The sequence below is a fragment of the Amblyraja radiata genome, chromosome 9 (assembly GCF_010909765.2).
Source record: "Amblyraja radiata isolate CabotCenter1 chromosome 9, sAmbRad1.1.pri, whole genome shotgun sequence".
NCBI lineage: Eukaryota > Metazoa > Chordata > Chondrichthyes > Rajiformes > Rajidae > Amblyraja > Amblyraja radiata.
Window position 1 is genome coordinate 37,326,773 of NC_045964.1, and position 21,231 is coordinate 37,348,003.

The 21,231-nt window shown below is 39.1% G+C and overlaps 2 protein-coding genes across 4 annotated transcripts in view; one reads left to right on the top strand and one right to left on the bottom strand.

The window, feature by feature from the left end:
* Nucleotides 1-13,436, top strand: part of slc25a21 (solute carrier family 25 member 21) — a 357,875-nt gene extending 344,439 nt beyond the window's left edge. For both annotated transcript variants that reach the window (XM_033027135.1, XM_033027136.1), the window contains exons 8-11: nucleotides 9,846-10,010; nucleotides 11,151-11,332; nucleotides 12,495-12,547; nucleotides 12,688-13,436. In XM_033027135.1, coding sequence (XP_032883026.1) covers nucleotides 9,846-10,010; nucleotides 11,151-11,332; nucleotides 12,495-12,547; nucleotides 12,688-12,749 — 462 coding nt within the window. In that variant the 3' untranslated portion in view covers nucleotides 12,750-13,436. The remainder of the gene's footprint in view (nucleotides 1-9,845; nucleotides 10,011-11,150; nucleotides 11,333-12,494; nucleotides 12,548-12,687) is intronic.
* pax9 (paired box 9) lies at nucleotides 12,299-21,123 on the bottom strand. 2 transcript variants are annotated; one of them, XM_033027134.1, is made up of 4 exons: nucleotides 20,904-21,123; nucleotides 19,294-19,926; nucleotides 17,417-17,523; nucleotides 12,299-15,345 (listed from the first exon to the last, which is right to left on the bottom strand). In XM_033027134.1, the coding sequence occupies exons 1-4, from the start codon at nucleotides 20,905-20,907 to the stop codon at nucleotides 15,091-15,093; spliced, it is 999 nt and encodes a 332-aa protein (XP_032883025.1). In that variant the 5' UTR covers nucleotides 20,908-21,123; the 3' UTR covers nucleotides 12,299-15,090. The 2 variants fall into 2 exon arrangements, with proteins under 2 accessions (XP_032883025.1, XP_032883024.1); XM_033027133.1 differs by having other exon boundaries at nucleotides 17,417-17,565; nucleotides 20,904-21,122.
* Between the last annotated feature and the right edge of the window lie 108 nt (nucleotides 21,124-21,231).

Here is a 21,231-nt window from a genome sequence, read left to right on the forward strand (position 1 = left end):
TGCATCTCATGTCCTACATTTATTGAAGTAGTTAAATACAGAAGTAGTAAATACATAATTGTCCCTATCCATATAATGCCATGGACTTTGATTTTGCTTTTTTTAATTATTCAATACTTTGCCAAATGACTTTTAAACATTCAGTTACAAACAGCAACATTCTCCCTTTGTCAAAAAAAAAAGATCATGTAATAGATATAGAGTATATACAATCAGGTAAATTAAGTAAATTTAAGGTTAGGTCAGATATCCTTATTATAAATTAAAATAAAAAATATTGGAAATGCTCAGCAAGTCAGGCAGGAACTGTGGTGAGAGAAATAACATTAACATTTTACATTCAAGTCTGATCCTCAAAACAGCCTGGGGTTCCGAGCATATTCGGTGTCTGCAGTATTTTAGGGTATTAGAAGCATAGTTTATTTAAGATAAACTTGAGGTTTGGAGGGCAGATGAGGTGCCACATAACTGAACTGTAGGTAATGTTGGATTGGAAAGGTTTAGAGGGATATGGAACAAACACAGGCAAATAGCAGTAGCATAGGAACGTTTAGTGCCATACTAATTTGTAACCCTCAAATGGGCTTCAGGATTCAAGGGTTTCGACCCGAAACGTTGCCTATTTCCTTTGCTCCTGGATGCTGCTGCACCCGCTGAGTTTCTCCAGCATTTTTGTGTACCTTCAGGATTCACAGGTCAGGCAATGGAGCCCTTTGAAGAGGTGAGCAAATCTAAGGATAGGAGGTTGCCAAGGACTTCGCTAATTGGAATTTCCAGGCAGCATTTAGTAAAGTTTTGTTAGGGTGAGTTTTAGAAGCTTTGTATGGATAAGGTTTACAAGTTTTAAATGCTTTATTGCCAGCGAGGACCCGGGAGAATGTTTGGAAGTTTTTGTGCTTATACAAAATGATTATTAACAACAAGAGTTTTGTTTAAGAATGAACTGCAGATGCTGGTAAAATCAAAGGTAGACAAAAAAGCTGGAGAAACTCAGCGGGTGAGGCAGCATCTATGGAGTGAAGGAATAGGCGACGTTTCAGGTCAAAACCCTTCTTCAGGCCGATAATAACAACAGGAGAATTATAATGAAGTCTGAAGATTAGATTTCAGAATTTGAACATTCATTAATTGTTTTTGGCGATTCTGAAGAGGCACCCATGGCATGTAATGAAGTTGTGAATGGAACAAGCATGTTCTCAATAAGGAGATTATACATTGCCAAATTCATATAATGGTCGATGGCATTTACTGTAATGAAGTGCTGTGTTATGCCCAAGGGCCAAGCAATTCATTGGGTTTTTCCATGCATTGATGCTAATTAAAAGCAACAGATCAAGAAATCGACATGAGGTTCTTTGAGTTACAAATATTTGTCCATATGCAATGCGAGGTAACATGTGGACAAATATTTGCAACTTGGTAAAATGCTTTTTTGTGTGACTTTAGTTCAATGAAGTGATAAATGATGTACATTGTGTTTCTGTCATAATGTTTGTAAATCTATACTTGTGGTATTGTGTCAATTTATGGTATCCAGAATCAGGTCCTGAGTAAGAAAACTAATTAAAGAGGTCTGTGGATAGCTCAGGGGTAATAACTCCACATAGATCTCTTAATCAAGTGAATCGAATTAGAAATGTAATTCATTGCATGAACTGACACATACAAATGATACGTGTTTTTCTTTTAAAAAAAAAAAGAAAGATCTTAATGTACTTAATTGAACCGGCCTTTTTTAAAGCAATATGGGAGAAGATTTGCCTATTAAATATATAAACAAGGGATCAATTTACATTCCAGGAATTATTTACTTTCAAAAGGTGTTATGCAGTGGAACATGCACCAGTGCATTCCTTAAATAAATAGCACTATATCTTCAGGCTAATAAGGCTGTGACATGTCTAATAATTTGATGCAGCAGAAAGGAGTAAGACATTCTGTATAGTAAGATATCTGGTATATCAACAAAATCTCTAACATTATTTCCACCATACACTGCAGAAGGGTCCCGACCAAAACGTCACCCATTCCTTCTCTCCAGCGATGTTGCCTGTCCCGCTGAGTTACACCAGCTTTTTGTGTCCATCTTCGGTTTAAACCAGCATCTGCAGTTCCTTCCTACACATGCCAAAAGCTGATATCTACCCAGTCATCAATGAGGCAAAGCTTGTCAGCCACTGCCAGATTATCGTAGATTGGACCTGTCTCCTGGAATTGCTGCCTGCAGTACCAACATGCTGCTACCTACCTGGGTAGAATATGGAATGATGCCCATCTTGCTGTCCCTTGGCACTCTGGGGACTGCTGGCAAGGTCCAATAAACAATTCAGATACAAGCAGTGCACCAGAGAGATCCTGCCCAGATTCTGATCTTTGCAGGTTTTTCCAACTTTTGACAACATGTGAACATTGAACAACATAATTATAAAATCCAAGTACTTCATTATTTCTGCTTTGTTAAAACAAACCGAAAATTAGGAAAACCTTACAAGGGAATAATTCATAGTAATTTAATTGTTCTCTTATGATCCAATGTAGAAAAGCATATTGTGCAGGAGATGATTTCATTTACTAATGGGATCTGATGGAATTCAGGTTTAATTTAATCTTTTTTTTTGCTCTCTTCAGCTGTTATAATTCAGAGCAGTTGGAAGAGATTTCCTTTATTCATAGTTTGTGGGAATTGGTGGCATGGAATGTGTATGTTAGCCCATCATCAATTATTTCAAAGAAGATTTCATGCAGATGAATGCAAGGTGCAGCATTTTGTTGAGTCAAACCAGGGCAGAAACTTTGCAGTGAATGGCAGGGGACTTGAGAGTGTTGTAGAGCAGGGGCATTAGGAGTGCGGGTACATAGTTCCTTGAAAGTGGTGTCACATGGAGATAGGGTGGTCAAGAAGGCTTTCGGTACTTTGGCCTTCATCAGTCAATGAGTATAGAAGTTGGGATGTTATGATACAGTTGTACAAGATGTTGGTGAGGCTGCATTTGGATTTTTGTGTTCAGTTTTAGTTACCCTGCTATAGGAAGGACGTTGATAAGTTGGAAAGAGTGCAGAGAAGATTCAGGAGGATGTTACCAGGACTTGAGGGCTATAGGGAGAGGTTGGGCAGCCTAGGACATTATTTGTTGGAATGCAGGAGTCCAAGGGGTGATTTTACACAGGTGTATAAATCATGAAGGGAATTGATGGGTGTATGCACAATTATTTTACCCAGAGTAGGGGAATCAAGAACCAGAGTACATGGATTTACAGTGAGAGGGGAAAGATTTAGTAGGAACTTGAGGGACAACTATTTTACACAAAGGTTGGTAGGTATGTTTTATATGTTGCCAGAGGAGGAAATTGAGGCAGGTACTACAACAATATTTAAAAGACATTTGGACAGGCACATGGATAGGAAAGGGTTTTAGGAATAAATGTCAAATTTGGGGCATCTTGCTTGACATAGAAACAAGGTGCAGGAGGAGGCCATTCGGCCCTTCGAGCCAGCACCGCCATTCATTGTGATCGTGGCTGATCGTCCCCAATCAATAACCCGTGCCTGCCTTCTCCCCATATCCCTTGATTCCACTAGCCCCTAGAGCTCTATCTAACTAAGATAGCCTGCATATGGGCGTTGAGCCGAAAGGCCTGTTTCCATGACTCTTTGACACTAAACTGTGGTGAGCTTTCTTCTTTATAAAGCAGTGTCATGGTAAGTAAGATCTAGGATTTGATCTCAGCGATCATTGTGGAATTAGAAGGTAAATCATTTGCTTTGTATACCCAGCCTCTGAGCAGTGTATACCCAGACCCGACCTGTCTGTACCCAGCCTCTGAACTGTGTGTACCCAGTGTGTACCCAGTCCTTGAGCAGTATATACACAGCCGCTGTTCTATGTGGACCCAGCCTCAGTGCTGTGTGGACCCAGCCTCTGAACTGTATGTACCCATCCTCTAAACTGTGTATAACCAGCCTCTGAGCTGGGTGTACCCAGTCTCTAGGCTGCGTATACCCAACCTCTGATCTGCATATATCCAACCTCTGAGCTGTGTGTATCCAGCCATGAGCATCGTATATGCTGCAACACCCACATGGCTGGCACGGTTTAGCAAACTCTTTAAATGTTAATGGTAAGTAAGTGGCTGTGGTTATGTGATATTAAATAGGCTAGTGCATGCCGGTGTGTGGCATGAATGTTTCTTGTCATTGCAGCCCCTCTTGGAGTGTTATTCAGAACTTGTTGCATATGCACGTGGAATTTTCATTAACCTTAAGAGTTGCAAATAGAACTGTGAAGAAAAGAAGCAGCTGAAGATCGATTATGTCGAGACGTTGCCCTGAGGAGCACCAGCGGTTAACCAGGGGCTGGGATAATTGGCCTCACAACCATCTTCCTGTATATGCTGTAGGACCAGTGCATTCCTTGCCCTCACTCTTCTGGATTTGCTTTTTAAAAGGATTCTAGATGTCTATTCAGCAAATGGTCCCTACCTGCCAAAGAAAGCCATTCACCCTCACCACCCACCTGAATTCAGTTATTTTGTCCAAATTTAGAACCAAGCTCGAAGGAAGTCAGTCAAAACCCAAACAGAGCACCAATGATCAGGATGTATTTGAGCTGGTGTTGCTTAATTGCAGAGTTGACCACAGCTTGCATCACTCTGAGAGGTGGTGATTAATCTCGCCCTGTTTTTTGGGGACAGGACATACGTTGTTAGTTTTTCACTTTACAAGGTAGATCTATGTTTCTTGGCTGTACTGAATAGCTCAGTTCAAGTACGAGTCTGTGCAAGTGCAGAATGAACAATTGCATGAAAATAAAGAAACTTTAACATTTGCTCTCCTGTACCTGAGCAACTTAATTGTTGTACTCCAGTTCACAATATTTAACTTACCTGCAGAGAATCTGACCTGCGTTGAACTTGCTTCTCTGCACTGTTCACCTTCACATGTTGATTCTTTACCCCTGGGAGACAACATTCATGTTTTATTTGGAAGCGATCTTTACCAGAATCTTTACCAGAAGCACGTCCAACATAGAACTAGTGTGAACGGTTGATTGATGGTTATTGTGGATTTGGGGGGGGGGGGGAAGAACCTGTTTCCATGCTGTATCTTTCAATCAGTCATTCAATCAAAGGGTAGCAAGGCTTGAGTAAAGAAACATGGTATATAGTAGGTAAAGATAAATTAAAACTGGTGAGGCCCATCAGGGATATAGAAACGTGTAGGAGGGTATTTAAAAAAAAATAGAGCAAAGAGTGGTGCAAATATCATTTGTAAATCAGAAAATCGCAGTGAAAGACATCGGAAATGTGCCGGAAATTCGAGAGAGTCAGAGGGCACGTGAGTGCAGTCGCTATTACTGAGGAAATGGTGCTTAGGAAGCACATGATAAATGAGGTTGAAGTCAGCATGGTTTTGTTAAGAGGAGATCTTGCCTGACAAATCTGTTGGAATTCTTTGAGGAAGTAACTAGCAGGATAGACAAAGGAGAGCCAGTGGATGCTGTTAACTTGGATTTTAAGAAAGCCTTTGATAAAGTGCCACACGTGGCTGCCACACAACATAGAAGCCCATGGTATTAGAGGCAAGGTACCAGCATGAATAGAAGATTGGCCAACTGGCAGAAGGCAAAATGTGGGATTTATGGGGGCCTTATCTGGTTAGCTGCTGGTGACTATTGGTGTTCCACAGGGGTTGGTGTTGGGTCCACTCCTTTTCATGTTCAATTACTTTGTGGCCAGGTTTGCAGATGCTGCAAAGATAAGTTGAGGGGCAAGTTTTCCTGAGGAAACGGGAGTTTGCAGAAGGTCTTAGCCAGGTTGGGAGAGCGGCCAAAGAAGTGACAAATGGAATGCAGCATAGGAAAGTGTACGGTCATGTATTTTAGTAGAAGGAATAATGGAGTACACTTCTTTCTAAACAGTTGAGGATTCAAAAATTGGAGGAGCAAAGACACTTGTGAGTGCTGGTGCAGGATTCCCAAAAGGTTTCATTTGCAGGTAAGGAAGGAAAATGCAATGCTAATATTTATTTCAAGGGGACTAGAATATAATAGCAAGGATATAATGCTGAGACTTTATCAGGTGCTGGTGAGGCAAGGGTTGGAATATGGTGAGCAATTTTGGGCCCCAGATCTGAAAAAGAATGTGCTGACATTGAAGAGGTCCAGAAGAGGTTTACAAGAATGATCCCAGGGATGTTTGGGTTAACATATGAGGAGCTTTTGAAGGCTCTGGGCCTTTACTTGCTGGAGTTTAGAAAGAAGAGAGGGAATCTCATTGTTTCCAGTTATGGGAGAGTCTAGAACCAGAGGACACAGCCTCAGAGTAAAATGACATACCTTCAGAATGGAGATGAGGAGGAATTTCTTTAGCCAGAGGATGGCGAATCTGTGGAATTAATTGCCACAGATGGCTCTGGAGGCCAAGTCCTTTGGTATTTTTAAGCAGAGATTGATAGATCCTTGATAGACACAAAATGCTTGAGTAAATCAGCAGGACAAGCAGCATCTCTGGATTGAAGGAATGGGTGACGTTTCGAGTCGGGTCGAAGCTCAGTCTGAAGAAGGATTTCGATCTGAAACATTACCCATTCCTTCTATCCAGAGATGCTGTTTCTCCCGCTGAGTTACTCCAGCATTTTGTGTCTATCTTCTGTGGAAACCAGCACCTGCAGTTCCTTCCTACACATTGAGAGATCCTTGATTAGTAAAGGTTAAGGTGAGAAGGCAGGAGAATGGGGTTGAGAAGAAAATATAAATCAGCAATGATTGAATGACGGAGTAGACTCGATGGGCTGAATGGACGAATTCTGCTCCTCTGTCTTATTGTTTTATGGACACTTGGACTTCAATGGCAGCATCCATAAGGTTAAAGCGCTTGGGATTCAGGACAAGTTGGCAAATTGGATTCAAAATTGACTTGGTCATACAAGGCAGAAGGATATGGTAATGGTTATTCTTGTGATTGGAAGCTTATGACCATTGGTGTACCAGAGAGAGATCAGTGTTGGGACCCTTGCTGTTTGTCATACATTCATGACTTGGATGTTAGTGTTGGAAGGGTAATTAGTAAGTTTACATGTGTTACATATGGTGTTATTGATAATGAGGATGGTCATGATAATGAGGATATCACAAGATGATATTTAATGTCTTTAATAGCCGGGGCATAGAATACCAGATTAAAGAGGTTATGGGACACCTTTATAAAACATTGGGTAAGTCACAGATAGACTGCTGTGTACAGTTCTGGAGCAACAACCAATCTGCTGGAGGAACAACCAGTCCAGCAGCATCTGAGCAAGTAGAAGTAGGTTGAAACTGCGTATCGACCTGTAACACTGACAATTCCACTCCCCTCACATGTGCTGCTCAACCCACTGATTGTTGCAAGGGATGGAGTATTTCAGTTATGAGGTAAAACTCGATAGTCTAAGTTAGTTTTCCATGGAGTGGAGGAAGCTGCAGGGGGGGCCTGTTAGGGATGCATAGAAAGAGTAGGTCATACAAAACCTTTCTCCATTGCAGAAGTATCTACAACCACAGGACTTGGTTTTAGGGTGAAGGATTAAAGCGTTAGGAAGGATTTGACAAAGCTTTAGTTCTCCTGGTGGGTGGTTTGAATCTAGAACGCACCTCCTACATGGAAATAGATTTTCTTGCAGCATGTAAAATATTTAGACAAGCACTTAAATCGCCAATGAATAGAAGACTGCAGACCAATGGAACTGATATCAATAGGTACATGATAGTCACATGACCATGGTGGGCGAATGGGCCTGTTCCTGAGTTAGACTGATTGTCAGAACCCTTTTCACAGGTTTCACATGTTTAATGTAGAGTTCAGAATCACATGGGGTGTCCCAAGTGCGACTGACATTTTATTTGTCATTTCTTGAACCTTTGTGAATCTCATGGTCCTAGCAAACCTGGTGGTGTTTGTACAAAGAGATAGAGATGAAAGTTGCTGTCTGCTTTGGTGATTGTCCTTGATAAAGAGATATACTGCAAACTTTGAAATACATCTTTGATTAGCAACCGCACCCAGGAACAGTCAGTAAGCTAAAAATAATCCTGGCCTTCACATCTACAGGCAACGATGTGTAGATGGAGCTCTGCATGAAGAGTGATAGATTCCTGTCACCATTGCTTTCATGAACCTTACTTCTGTCTGCTTTGCTCCTTGGACAGTTAAAGGTGGGCATGGCTCCTCTGCACACTGAGGTAATACATAGATCACTGATAAAATCCCACCTTCCCTTTCTACTTCTTCCTCTGACAACTCTGGCTTGCATTCACTTTAATTTCCCCAACTCCTTGTTGTGCTGCAGAACCAATAGGACTCCTATGAAAGGTTGCTCTGCATTCATCCTGACTACGAACACACTTACAACAGCACTTTCTGATTCAAGATGATTTGCATCTTGACTTTCCACGAATGCTACAAATGGTCGATTACACCATTAAACAGCACAGGTGTTGTGTATGTTACCAATCTTTTAAAAATGCCTTTCCTGCTGGCAGCAGTCATGATGCCTTAATCGGAAATGTGCCGTAGCATTTCAGCCTGTAGAATGTAAATGAACATTGCATGGGGTTGAAGTCATTTATCTTTGCTCCACATGCTTTATATGCAAATGAATCAGATACACAAAAGAGCTGGATATCCATCCAGTCTGATCTGTGCTATTTAATCTCATTCATACACCACAAATGGGCAGCACAGTGGCGCAGCTGCTAAAGCTGCTGCCTCGCAGTGCCGGACATCCCGGTTCTCTGAGATACTGATCTCAGGTTTAGTTTAGTTTAGTTTAGTTTAATGTCACTTGTACTGAGGTATAGTGAAAAGCTTTTGTTGCGTGCTATTGCTATCCAGTCAGCGGAAAGACAATACATGATTACATTCGAGCCATTTACAGTGTATAGATACACCATAAGCGAATAACACTTAGTGCAAAGTAAAGCCAGAAAGTCTGATCAAGGATAGTCTGAGGGTCACCAATGAGGTAGATAGTAGTTCAGGACTGCTCTCTGGTTGTAGTAGGATAATTTCATTGCCTGATAACAGCTGGGAAGAAACTGCCCCTGAATCTGGAGGTGTGTTTTCACACTTCTGTACCTTTTGCCTGAAGGGAAAGCGGAGAAGCGGGAGTGGCCAGGGTGCTACTCATCCTTGATTATGCTGCTGGTCTTGCTGAGGCACCGTGAGGTATAAATTGAGTCAATTGGCTTGTGTGATGGCCTGGCTGCATCCACAATGTTTGTAGCCTATGCAAAATTGCTCCTAATGTGTGGGGAGCGAATAAGACAGTGGCATAACATAGAACTAGTGTGAATAGAGGATTGGAGGTCAGTGCGGATTTGGTAGGCTGAAAGGTCTGCTTTCATGCTGTATCTCTAAACTAAACAAATATATTGGTCTATTTTTCGCACAACAAAAGCTCTCTGTCCTCATCATAGCCACAGAACATGGTGTCAGCTGTTTAGGACTGACATGCTAATTCCACTTTCAGTGTGAATCCTTGGCCTGAATACATTCAAGGCTGAAGTTCTGAACTGCAAGGGTATCGAAAGATGTGGGAAGCAGACTAAAAATTGAAGATGTGTCACAAGCGAGTTGTACGATAGAGCAGATGTGAATACACGTGGCCCACGTTCCCTTTCCTTCATGGGCAGCATTGCAGGAAATCTTTCCAAATTAAAACAATCGCATCTCACGCTGGATCTTGACGCATCAGTTTTGCCTTCTAACAGTTCAGTTCTTTAAGAGGGATTCAAGCTTATCATGAGGAAATTGATTTTTTGAATTTTTACTTTATCTGAAAATAACTGTAATTTCTTTCAATACAGCAACCATCTTCTTTTGCTTATGCACGTGACATAATCAAAACTCAGGGTTTGGGACTACGGGGCCTGAACAAGGGTCTGACAGCAACACTAGGTCGGCATGGTGTATTTAACATGATCTATTTTGGATTTTACTTCAACGTGAAGAATATTATTCCAGCATATAAGGTAATAATTTCTTCCAAATAAGCAGGCAATCTGAAAGAGTGAAACAGAAAGCAGAAACCAGGAACTGTTAGTGTATGTGTATGTAATGGATTTTCATGGTCCTTTCACTCTGGTTCAGCTCATTTCCTCATGCAAATCTTTAATTCAAACTAAGGCAATACATATGTCGCAATGCCCCAATTAAGTTGGGCTTCAGGAAGAATATATCATTTGGCCATCTGTCATGGCTTTTCTTTATCAATCATTTAACTTGCTAATGTTCCAAAAAAAGTTGCCCATAACTAATCTTACATTGAACATCAACATTTTGCAAGTGTAAATCATTACACTATTACATTTAATTATCCATCAAACTGCAGTAGATGGCAGGCCCGCATAAATAATTACTAATGCAAAACAGAAGGAAGTGTAGATTTGAATATATCAACATATCACCAAATTGCCTAAAGACTAAGAATGCAAATCTGTACAAGGCAAAAGTCTGGAGCAGGCAACATTTTGAAGCAGTGCCATACTGTAAAAATACTTCAGGTCAATTAAATCAGTTGCTGCTGTTTTGCAAAAAGACGAGACTTCAGTCACTGCTATAATTGAACTAATGTGGATTGTTAATAACAGGAAACTTCTACTTCTTGATAGACTGGATAGTTCAAACATGAAAGAAAATCTGAAGAGAAAAACATGCAGGAAAGGGAACAAAAACACAGGACAATAGAATTAGTTTTTTTTTTAAACATATGGAGATGTCATGTACAAATCAGTGTTTTGGTAAATTTCATGGTGGAAGTTGTTGTCATTTGTAAAGTATTCTGGTCAATTAGCTAATACGGTTGCTTGGATTTCTCATGTTTTGATACAGTAATACTAAGTACATTGTAAGGTCTAATTATACAAATCATCCCCATATGCCAAAGCAGTCTTTTTTATGAACTTTGTTTATAAATCCTGTGTGAAGGAAATGTGCGTTTCAACAATTTGGAACATGTGTAAAAACACAAACTGTATGATTGTCAAGAAACTGAGCATGGGTATAGGAATCCTTAATGTGTTTAGGTAGGATAACTAAATATAGTGCTACATAGATTTTCGATAAATTGTAATTCTTTTATTCCCCTTGAAACAAAATGTCTTTCTTTTTAGGACCCATCAATTGAGTTCTTGAGGAAACTAGGGATTGGATTTTTGTCTGGAACAATTGCTTCATGTGTCAACATCCCATTCGATGTAGCAAAGAGCAGAATCCAGGGACCACAGCCCAAGCCAGGAGAAGTTAAATACAGAACGTGTTTCACCTCTATGAAGACCATCTATAGGGAGGAAGGGTAAGAGTCATTTTTTTAGTTTGAAAGCTGAATCCTCTTAACACTCTCAGTAAGTTTTCATCCCATTGCTACATCGTAAAAAATATGACCATGGTTCCATGTCCAAAATGGGCAGAAATTTAGCCTTTTAATTTTAATTTTACTTTTAATTTTAGATGCATCTCACATACAAGGAAGTTCAAAGACAAGGAAGGGGCAGCACTAATTATTTCAGGGGCAAGCATAACACATACAGAGACACAATAGTCTGCAGATGCTGAAATCCTGAGCAAAACATAAAGTGCTGGAGAAACTCAGTTGGTCAGGCAGCGTATGTGGAGGGAAATAGATGGGTAATATTTTGTGTCACAGCTGTTCTATAGACTGATGGGGAGAAAACTGGAAAATAAAGGCAGGGGTGGAGCAAAGTCTGGCAAGTGATAAATGGGTCCAGGTGAAGGGGGGAGAGGGGTTGATTGTCAGAGGGGCCGAATTAATAACAGAGGTGAAAAGGAGACAAAACGGGTGCCCAAAATGAAAGAAAAGATGAAGCGAAAAGTAAGCCTGAAGAATGGATAAGGGTGGAAACAATCGGGGGAGGGGAAAGAGGGGAGAAAAAAGAGAAATGGTGATGGCAGAGGTGGAAGGGGTGGGAGATGAGCATAAAGAGGACGGGGAAATAACAGGGTGATGGGTGATGAGAGAAATTAGCGTGTGTTGGGGTGGGGTCATGAGGGCAGCAAGAGAATGATAGGGGGCTATTACTGGAAATTGGAGAATTCAATGTTATTTATGGGCTGAAGATAATAAAATTACATGAAGTAAGTCCCTGTTAAATCTTTGGAAAATATAACTTCCATCAATAAATGTACTCAATTTTCTTTGCAAAATACATGTAGTGTATGGAAATTCTCATGGTGCATTGTTCAGAAATTGTAAAGCATGACAGAAATAAATATTAAAAAATACCCTGGCTTGATTTCCATCTTCATTGTATCATTTATGTTTATTTAATAAATTATGCTTTTTTTCATAGCATATTCAGGAGAATTAAATAAAAAGTTTTTTTGGGGGGTGGTTAAATAGATGAATATGATCTTTTATTACTTAACACAATTTTGTAGCAAACATTAGAATATTTTGTTTCCTATATTAACAAATACATCTATATTCCATTTGATAGGTTCTTTGCATTGTACAAAGGCTTGGTTCCAAAGGTCATGAGACTAGGGCCAGGTAATTCCAATTTATGTAAATACTCTAACCAAACATGTTGGCTTAAAGACATTTTACTATCTTTAATAATTTGCCATTTTAACACCCATTGCTGAGTTGCATTGATCATTTTCTCTCCTTTCATCCCTCTCTATCTGCAGGTGGTGCTGTTATGCTCTTGGTTTATGAATATGCATTTGCATGGCTTCAGAAAAACTTCTGAGTCAAGCAGAACAAAATATAACTAAGACACTTGCATTTTCTTAAGAAACATCATGTTACATTGTCTCCCAATAAACCTGTGTAAACATGAAGAACATATTTTTTTTCCGGAGGAAATTCATCTAGATCTGTATTCAAAGCAGGCAAAATGATATAATTGTAAAGTATTCTCTCATGTCAATAAATTAACCTAAAACGATTAGCAAACACGTACAACAATTTTTACATTTCTGAATAAAACAAATATTTTGTAATTCATGTTTTTAATTTAACTATTTTATAAAAATAAAATGTTTTCTTACAGATATATACAGGTACAACCTATTGACCAACATCCTTTTTATACGATTTAAATTTCTGTACATCAATCCCGAACTTATCAGATTGAATAGAAAGCTTTAGCGAGCAGATCTGTGAGAGTAATGAACTAATCTCACAACTGAAGCTTGTAGACTTAATGTATGTCTTTAAAAAATGATTTATGATTTAAATTATGCTAAGTATTTTTTTTAACATCTTCATGGAGTACAGATTGTTTGTGTGGCCACCCATTTACAGTTACAGCCTGATATACTGGATATATGCTACCTAACGTACTAATTACCATTAAATGAATTTTGATTTTATAACTTCTTCCACCACCATTACAGCAACAAATAAAACTGATTATTTACATGGATGTAATCTACACAGCGAGCTGATGTACAGTTTTTTCAAACAAAAACATTCTTGAAACAATCAGGAAAACGGTAATATTTTACCTGAATGTAGTGTCAGCGCTATAACCATCAAATAAAGAAGTTGCATTTCACAGTGGTTGTGGCTATAAATCCATGGTATGTGTCTATATATAGGTGTCACAATAAGCTTGAACCTTCTGATCAACTTCTTAAATATTTTTTTGTTCAGGTCTTCAAAAAGCTAACGTTATCCTCTAGCTGTTCCACAATGCAATGACCCTTTGAGGTCGCATTGGATCTTGTACATTTGGAGTGATGTTTGATTTTGCGTCCTTTGCTGAAGAAATGACATGTCCTTCATAAAACAAAAAGCCAAACTTGTTTCTGTGTGTTCATAATAGTTGATATCTGTATTATTCTTCAAATGGCTAGGCATCCTTAGTTGATGAGTATGCTTTCTAGAGGGTTATTCATAATATTTGTGGAGAAAAGCTTTACATAGTGATATGAAAATAAACTTTGCCGTTTTATTTTTATTTACAAAAAAAATTTCTGTTCCATAACCATTCCTCCCTCACATTAATTATTTGTTTACCAAATGCCTAGCTTACAATAATTTGCTCAATTCTCTCATTTACTTCAATGTAATTCATTTCTCAAAAATGGGTGGTTTACAGAAGCACATCTCTATCGCTTTGGATTTTGAAAATGGTACACCAAGGATATGATTGTTCAATTAAGTTATAAGGAAATGTTCACAAGGCTTTGAAGTTTGGTGACTATCGAAATGTTTGGACACTAATCAAAGCAACACATTGCAGTTTACTTTGATACTTTGAGTCTGTGGTCATATAAATGACTCATTCTATTCAAATAAAAAATAATCACATGAGAGAATTTTCCACTAATTTGCAAGTTTACATTCTTTTTAAATAAGATAATAATAGAAAAATCCTGGAACTGAATTTCATTTTGGAAACAACAACTGTTGTGAAATGTATAATGGCATATGAACATTGTTGAACTAATTAATCAACAGTGATATTCATGACAACAAGAATATTACAAAATCTGTTCCTCTGAAATGTAACTTTTCTAAATAGTGCCTGTACTCCATTTTATAATTTTATAATTGCAGCAACCATCTCCTAACATGATCACTTGCCACCAGAATTCCTTGTTCAGCCAGAGGTTTGGAATAGTCCAAAACACAATTCTCTACAATGGATCTACAATAAATATTTTCTGTATCTGAATGCTAGGAACCAGTGGTATAAGAGGAGGAATGTTGAAGAAACTGAGTTCTCTTCAAATGAAATTACGTCCTTTAACATTGAATTCCACCCAGTAGCATACTCATGGGGCAAGTAGCTCACAGTTTCATCATCTCTGGATGGCAATGTAAGTATCATCCAACCCTCATTATTTTGTATGTGAGATGACAAATATATTACCATCTGCATCCCTTGGAAGACATAATTACAGTCATAAAGTGAGGGTGGGGTTTGTTTTGTCTTACGCAGATTCAGAATCTAATAACTCATTAAGAGCAAACTAAGTGAAGTTATTGATAGGCATCACCTCATGCCTGTATTTATCAGCTCTGGCTCTGTATTTGTCCTGATGCAGGGATGAAGACACTGAACTGCAATTAATTGTGTACTACAGTGCGGAGGCTGCAATGGAATGGCTACAATCTCTAGCTGCTTGAATGCTTTTGAATGGCAGTGGTGTGGGAAGGTCACAACTGTGAGCTGACAGTGTGCTGCCAGTTGCATGCTGCCAGCCGTGAGTTGCCATGTAGTTGGAAGCAGCCGCACTGTATGTCATGTAGGGAGATACTTGTGGAGATGGAGGATAAGGAGCCATACTTGAGGCAGAGACAAAGCTGCTAACTGCAGGTAGACCATTGGAACCCTGGAAGATAAAAAAAACTGTTAAATCATTTAACAAAGTTAAACATCATTAACTAAAATATCTATGTATTTATTATTTTACCAGCATGAAACCCTAGCCCACAAAGATTAAATTGCTGACATACAATAGACTAAACTCATAAAGTACAGCATTGGAACGCAAATCTTAGCACAAGCTCCCACATCTGATACAAAAGTTTAATATTGTATACTATGTCTTAATATGGTATTGGGACTGTATTATTCACAATGAGTTGGTGGCAGTGTCGTTGTTTTTAACTAATGTACATTAAAGTTTATATCTTAAAGCGAGTTTTGTGGTCTACAAAAAGGGAAATTATGTTGCTAAATGTGAAATATAATTGTATTAAATAAGTGCAAATATAAGAAAGTAGTGGCGGGATTATGCGTTGATATCATTTGTTGGAATTAGCCAACACAAATATTGCTAGCTTAAAAAGTGGCGGAACCACTGACACATGTTACACATTACATGTGTTAATGTGTAATGAATGTTTGAGCGTCGTCAGTGAATCAAAGTAGTTAACACTCAGAATGATATATATATACATATAAATAATGACAGTGAAAGCCAGCACAATAATAGATCGACAACGATGGTCCTAATGCAGTGTTCACGAAGAAAAACGTGAACCCAACACGTATTGTTGCTATGCTGTGATTTAGGAATGATTAATGTTGCCGCATAAATACAATTGGTAATTATATGGTGTGGCAAAAGATAGTTGCAAAGATAGCAAATGTTGGAATTATATTTATTTTTCCAAACCTAGCAGAAACCTAGAACCTTATCTGAAATGTACCTACAAGACAGTAACTTAAGAATTCCTGTTGACATTCTGAAAGTGCACCGCGCATTTTTTAAAATAATACAGTTCATTTATAATAGCAAATAAATCTATTAAATGCATCACAGTAAGCAAAGCACTTCTGGCGTTAACCTGTTCGATGCAAACCCTAACGCTGAATAAAGCCCATAGACTTGGCATTGTGTGTGTCGAGTTTTTTGTTACTTTGAAAATATTTAGGAATGCTTCGCTGTTATCACATCTAAATATTCTCACTTTGACAATAAAAGCTATTCCATTGCGTTCCTATGGTAAAATGCTCACTGTATTTTGTTTGGTACATACATTAGCGTGACGTGTTGCGGTTAACTAAATATTTTAATTGCTACATTTTAATCACGATAAATGTCTACAATCAACTGAGCTGACAGGATAAATGTAAAAGAAAACTAGTCTAAACAATTCTTCTCTCAAATTTATTGTACAGATTGTATTAAATAATTAAAAACTGTAAATATACCTGTCAATTTAAACAGTATATGTCATTTTACAATTATTTCCCCTGTCCGTAGATCGGCTGCGAGAGAAGTCATATATATGTTTTTTTCTAAAACATTTGTCTCCTCAGGATTATTGACCAGCTTTAAACTACTTTGAAGATGTGCTAATATTATCAAGGAGATTAGTGCAAGAAATATAGGGAAAATGTTACTGTATTTCAATCTTGTACAATCATACCTTTAAAAAAAATTAACCAATGCATAAAAATGCAGGCCCTATTCACCTTTACAAGAATAAGATTTCCCCATATTCAGCGTATTTATTGCCAATTGACTTTATTGCAATAAACTATTGATGTCATCTGTCACATTGGACACCAATCCCACAGTGGGCAATGAATCAATGAATTATATATAAATACCTCACTGGCTACTTTTAGTAGCTCGCTAGTCTATTGAATGTTTTTGTTCCCATTCTGCGATATTCGATCTTCCCCGCTCTCGTCATAACGCGCGTTAAAATACCAACTAGATAGGGCATTTCATAATTACCTTTATATATATATTATAAAAAGGTCTACAACAGTTTACCCCGATCTTGATTTTGCAAATTAATTAGAGGTCCCCACATGTAACAGTCATTGCAATTTAGAATACTAATTACATATGGGATGTAATTGTTGAAAGGTGTTTATTTTTGTAGTTTGGAGTTCTGTAAACGCTGTAATCTGTCTTGCTGAGAGGAAAGGCAAGCTACAATTACCTGAGTATATTTGACTTCCTGCTCCAGTGGGGACTTGTCCAGTCCATTCACTGTAGACTGGTTTGAGGAGTGGAAGTGACTCCTGTTTATACTGTTCCATTCTTCCACTTTAGTAGGATAAGAAGAACTGTCACTAATGGGAATAGCACCTAACAACAAAAATATTTATATGACATGACTTGTATCTGAATACTTGTAGCAGACATGATATTTGCTTCTCTATTTCCGGTCAATGACTCCGGTATTTTGTTTAATTTAGCACAGGCGGTAGGATGCACTTTATTGGAGTATAGTTCAACGGATTTACTCCTTGGAGTAACCCCCATCCGATGTGACCAAGCCCTGTCCACGCACCTCAACATTTCAAACACGTCACGCATTATGAGTGAGCTAGCATATCAAATATTCCCATAAATTGCTTTCCTATTAGAATTTGGAGACTATTTGTGATTTTCGATATACTTACCAATGGTGCATATTGTAAACATCACCATCTTTTAAATACACATGTAAGCAGCGTCCTCGTATATTTTAATTTGCTAAGCAAATTATATGTTTAAAAATCAAATCACACGTTACCATACTGACAATTAACGTTTCCATAAATGTTCGGGGTGCGCTAGTTGATCTGGTCTGTAGCAAATCCTAACCTTTATGTTCATAATTGTTTGTACTGGAAATGAGCTACTAATCCTCCTACTTAAACTTCACTGGATTCCCCCAAATCATAACTGCAGAATTCATTTATGCTGTTTCTAGTCATGTATTGGTTTGTAGCCCGAAGCGATACATTATTATGTAGGAAATGCAATTGGAGGTTTAATTGTGTGTTTCCTTTCTGACCCAGGACAAGATATTTTATCGTGATGGTTTAAAAATGCTGGCATTGGTAGCTAATGGCAGTCACTTATTTTCTGCGCTGTTTTATTTAATGCGTGAATTAGTCAGACGTTACATTGCATATTTTCTGGGGGGGTTTTAAAAAAGAAAAACGACAAACTTTTAAATCTGTTCTGAATAAACTCCGAGGAATTCCGGATGCTGCCATACCAATGTTTGGATACATATTTCTAACAAAGGATTTTATTGCCTTCATTTTACGCGGAGATAAAATATATTGAGATTTAGGAGAGTTAAACAGTTTCAAGTAAACTGGACCTAAAATGCCGTGTACATTACTTGCCAGATATAGTACATTTTGTCCCAGAACCAACAAAACTGTATTCGACAATGAATATATAAATCAAGTTTGCAATTAATGGGGAAAAGTTCTACTAAAGTAAATGTTCGCAAACAAAATCAATTGCAATCGGTGTCATACTGCCGAAACCTGCAATAGCAGCCCCTTCTAATCAGGCGACCGATGGGAAAGGAAATAATTATATAAAAAGTGACGTGGCTTTATATTGTATTGTTAAGCAGAGTGGGAAAACTGACTTCGTCGGGAGGGAGCGAACATATATTTAAGTAATTGAATAGAACGGGGCATTCAACCCGCTCTAATGAGAAGTTAAAATGCAACTCGGGAAAGTTTTGAAATTGTTTCAGCAAAAATACAACAAGGCGTTTTGAATAGAGCTTTAGTTTTGCCGGGCTTCCACTAATGAGAAGGAAAGAGGTAGTTTCTGATTTCTGTTTTTTTTTACTGACCCGCACGAAATACATGATATGCGGCCATTTCGAGAATGCAGAAAAATAGCAAGATTAAAGAACGGACGTGTCAGGTCGGTTTTTGTTTTAGCGAATGGAGAAGTGTTATTTTAAGAGGCCAGTTTTTTGAGTTTATAATGCTACCACGCTACAAAAGACATGGTGTGGCAGCATTAGGCCGGCCTGTATTTCGCTTTGTGTCCTTACACAGAAGTGCCGCAGCTTACCTTGTTGCTCAAACAATGTTCTGATGCCGAGGATATCGGAGACAGAGTGCGAGGAAGGCCAGGTCCTGTGAATTCCCATGTGTGCTGGAATGGGGGGCACACCGGGCGACGATGGCATTTTAGCTCCGGCCGTTGTGATGGGATTGGAATAGGAATAAATGGCATTGTACTGGAGAGCTGACTGTGGAGGCAGATGCGCCTGAGCCTTGCTCGACTCGTATTGACTCTGCTCGGACATGTTCCCGATCTTGTTCCGCAGGATTCTGCTGATTGAGCTGACCGAAGGAACGTTGTACTTGTCACAGACACCATCGGCCAAGAGTCGGTCACGGATCTCCCACGCAAAAATCCCCGGGTCTCTCTGCTTATACGCTCGGATGTGTTTGACCACCGTGGGGGTTGTCACTCTAGGTTTGCTCCCACCGATCGCACCGGGCAATATGGAACCAGTCTCGTTGTACCGAGCGAGGATTTTACTGACACAGCCATGTGAAACTCGTAACTGTCGACTGATATCACAAGGTCGAATTCCCAGTTGGGCCAGTTCAACTATCCGCAATCTAATGGCATTAGGCAGTGGTCTGCCATTGACAAACACACCTCCCAACTGGTTCACCTCCCCAAACGCTGGTTCTGGTATGAAACACAAGAGGACATATTCAGCACACAAAAAAGCCAACTACAGTTACACTTTACAAGCCAGCGTCTAACCGAGCAGCGGGCGTATTTGTGTTGTGTAAACCGACATCTGACAAGCTCTGTTTTGTTACGTTTATGGAGCGTATCCGTCGCCTGGGCCTGTTACTTCGCTCACATTCGCTTCCAGCCCGACCAATGACCAATATTACAGTCCCTGACATTCTCCGACTGAAGGCAACCGAGAACAGACACAGTTGTACAGTTGTGACCATCGTGGGAACTCGCTAGTTTCACGTAATTGTCTTTCGAACGACTTGAAAACAACACGAGGTTTACGTCTGAATTAAGCTGAAGTAAGATATTTTAGTTCCCTATCCACCTCTGTCGTTTTATTACAAGGCGCAATCCGCAGAGACAAATTTGCTATGGCGTTTTTTGAACTACAATTTTAATCGGTTATTTTTGTTCAGTTACTTCAATGGGAGAAAAGTTAGCCGTGGTATTAATGAACGCGCGTTAAAGACACGCTGGACGTTTATTTGTTCTCGGGTTGTATTTGTCTACCTTTTTATAAGTAGAAAAAAAAACACATTCCCGTGAATGTTGTCTGTACTGTTTAAACGGTGTCCATTCCTCTCTGTTTACGGCATGAGTTAAGCCGACCGTTTTTGCTTTTCTCTTTCCTCAGAACATTAGCTCCGTGCACATTAGCTCATTAAGGCGCTAAAAAATGAACATGCAGAAGTCGCTTGCAAATTCATCGACACATATTCGTGCGGAAACCAAACGTATATATATATATATATATATATACATGCATATATATATAAGTTTGGTTTCCGCACGAATAATTTGTTTTACAGCGTGTATTTACAACTAATATGTGGCTGAAGAATAAGATAGTGCTCGATCACGGTCGGTTGTGCCTCTGCTGCATAGCGATGTAAAATGTACAAAATGAAACCACTTACCCATGATGGTTGTTGATACGCTGAAGATTTGCAATACTTGCTGAATGTGAAACAGAATTAAAAATCTCTTGGGTACAGGTTATTCGGAATCTGCTTGTAAGTGCTGCTTAATGACTGATTTCACCCTTCGAAGTTGCAGAAGTACTTGTTTAGAGTATATGTGCCTCCCTTTTCCTCGGGAGAGGTGGTTAGGATCTGCATTTCAAAGCACAGCATGGGAAATGGATTTTACACGCTCAGGCTGTCAATCAGCGTGGACGCGCCCGTGGCGGTGACGTCGGAGGGCGGTAGGGGGAGAAGCTCTTTGCTCCATTGGTGGACGGACGTG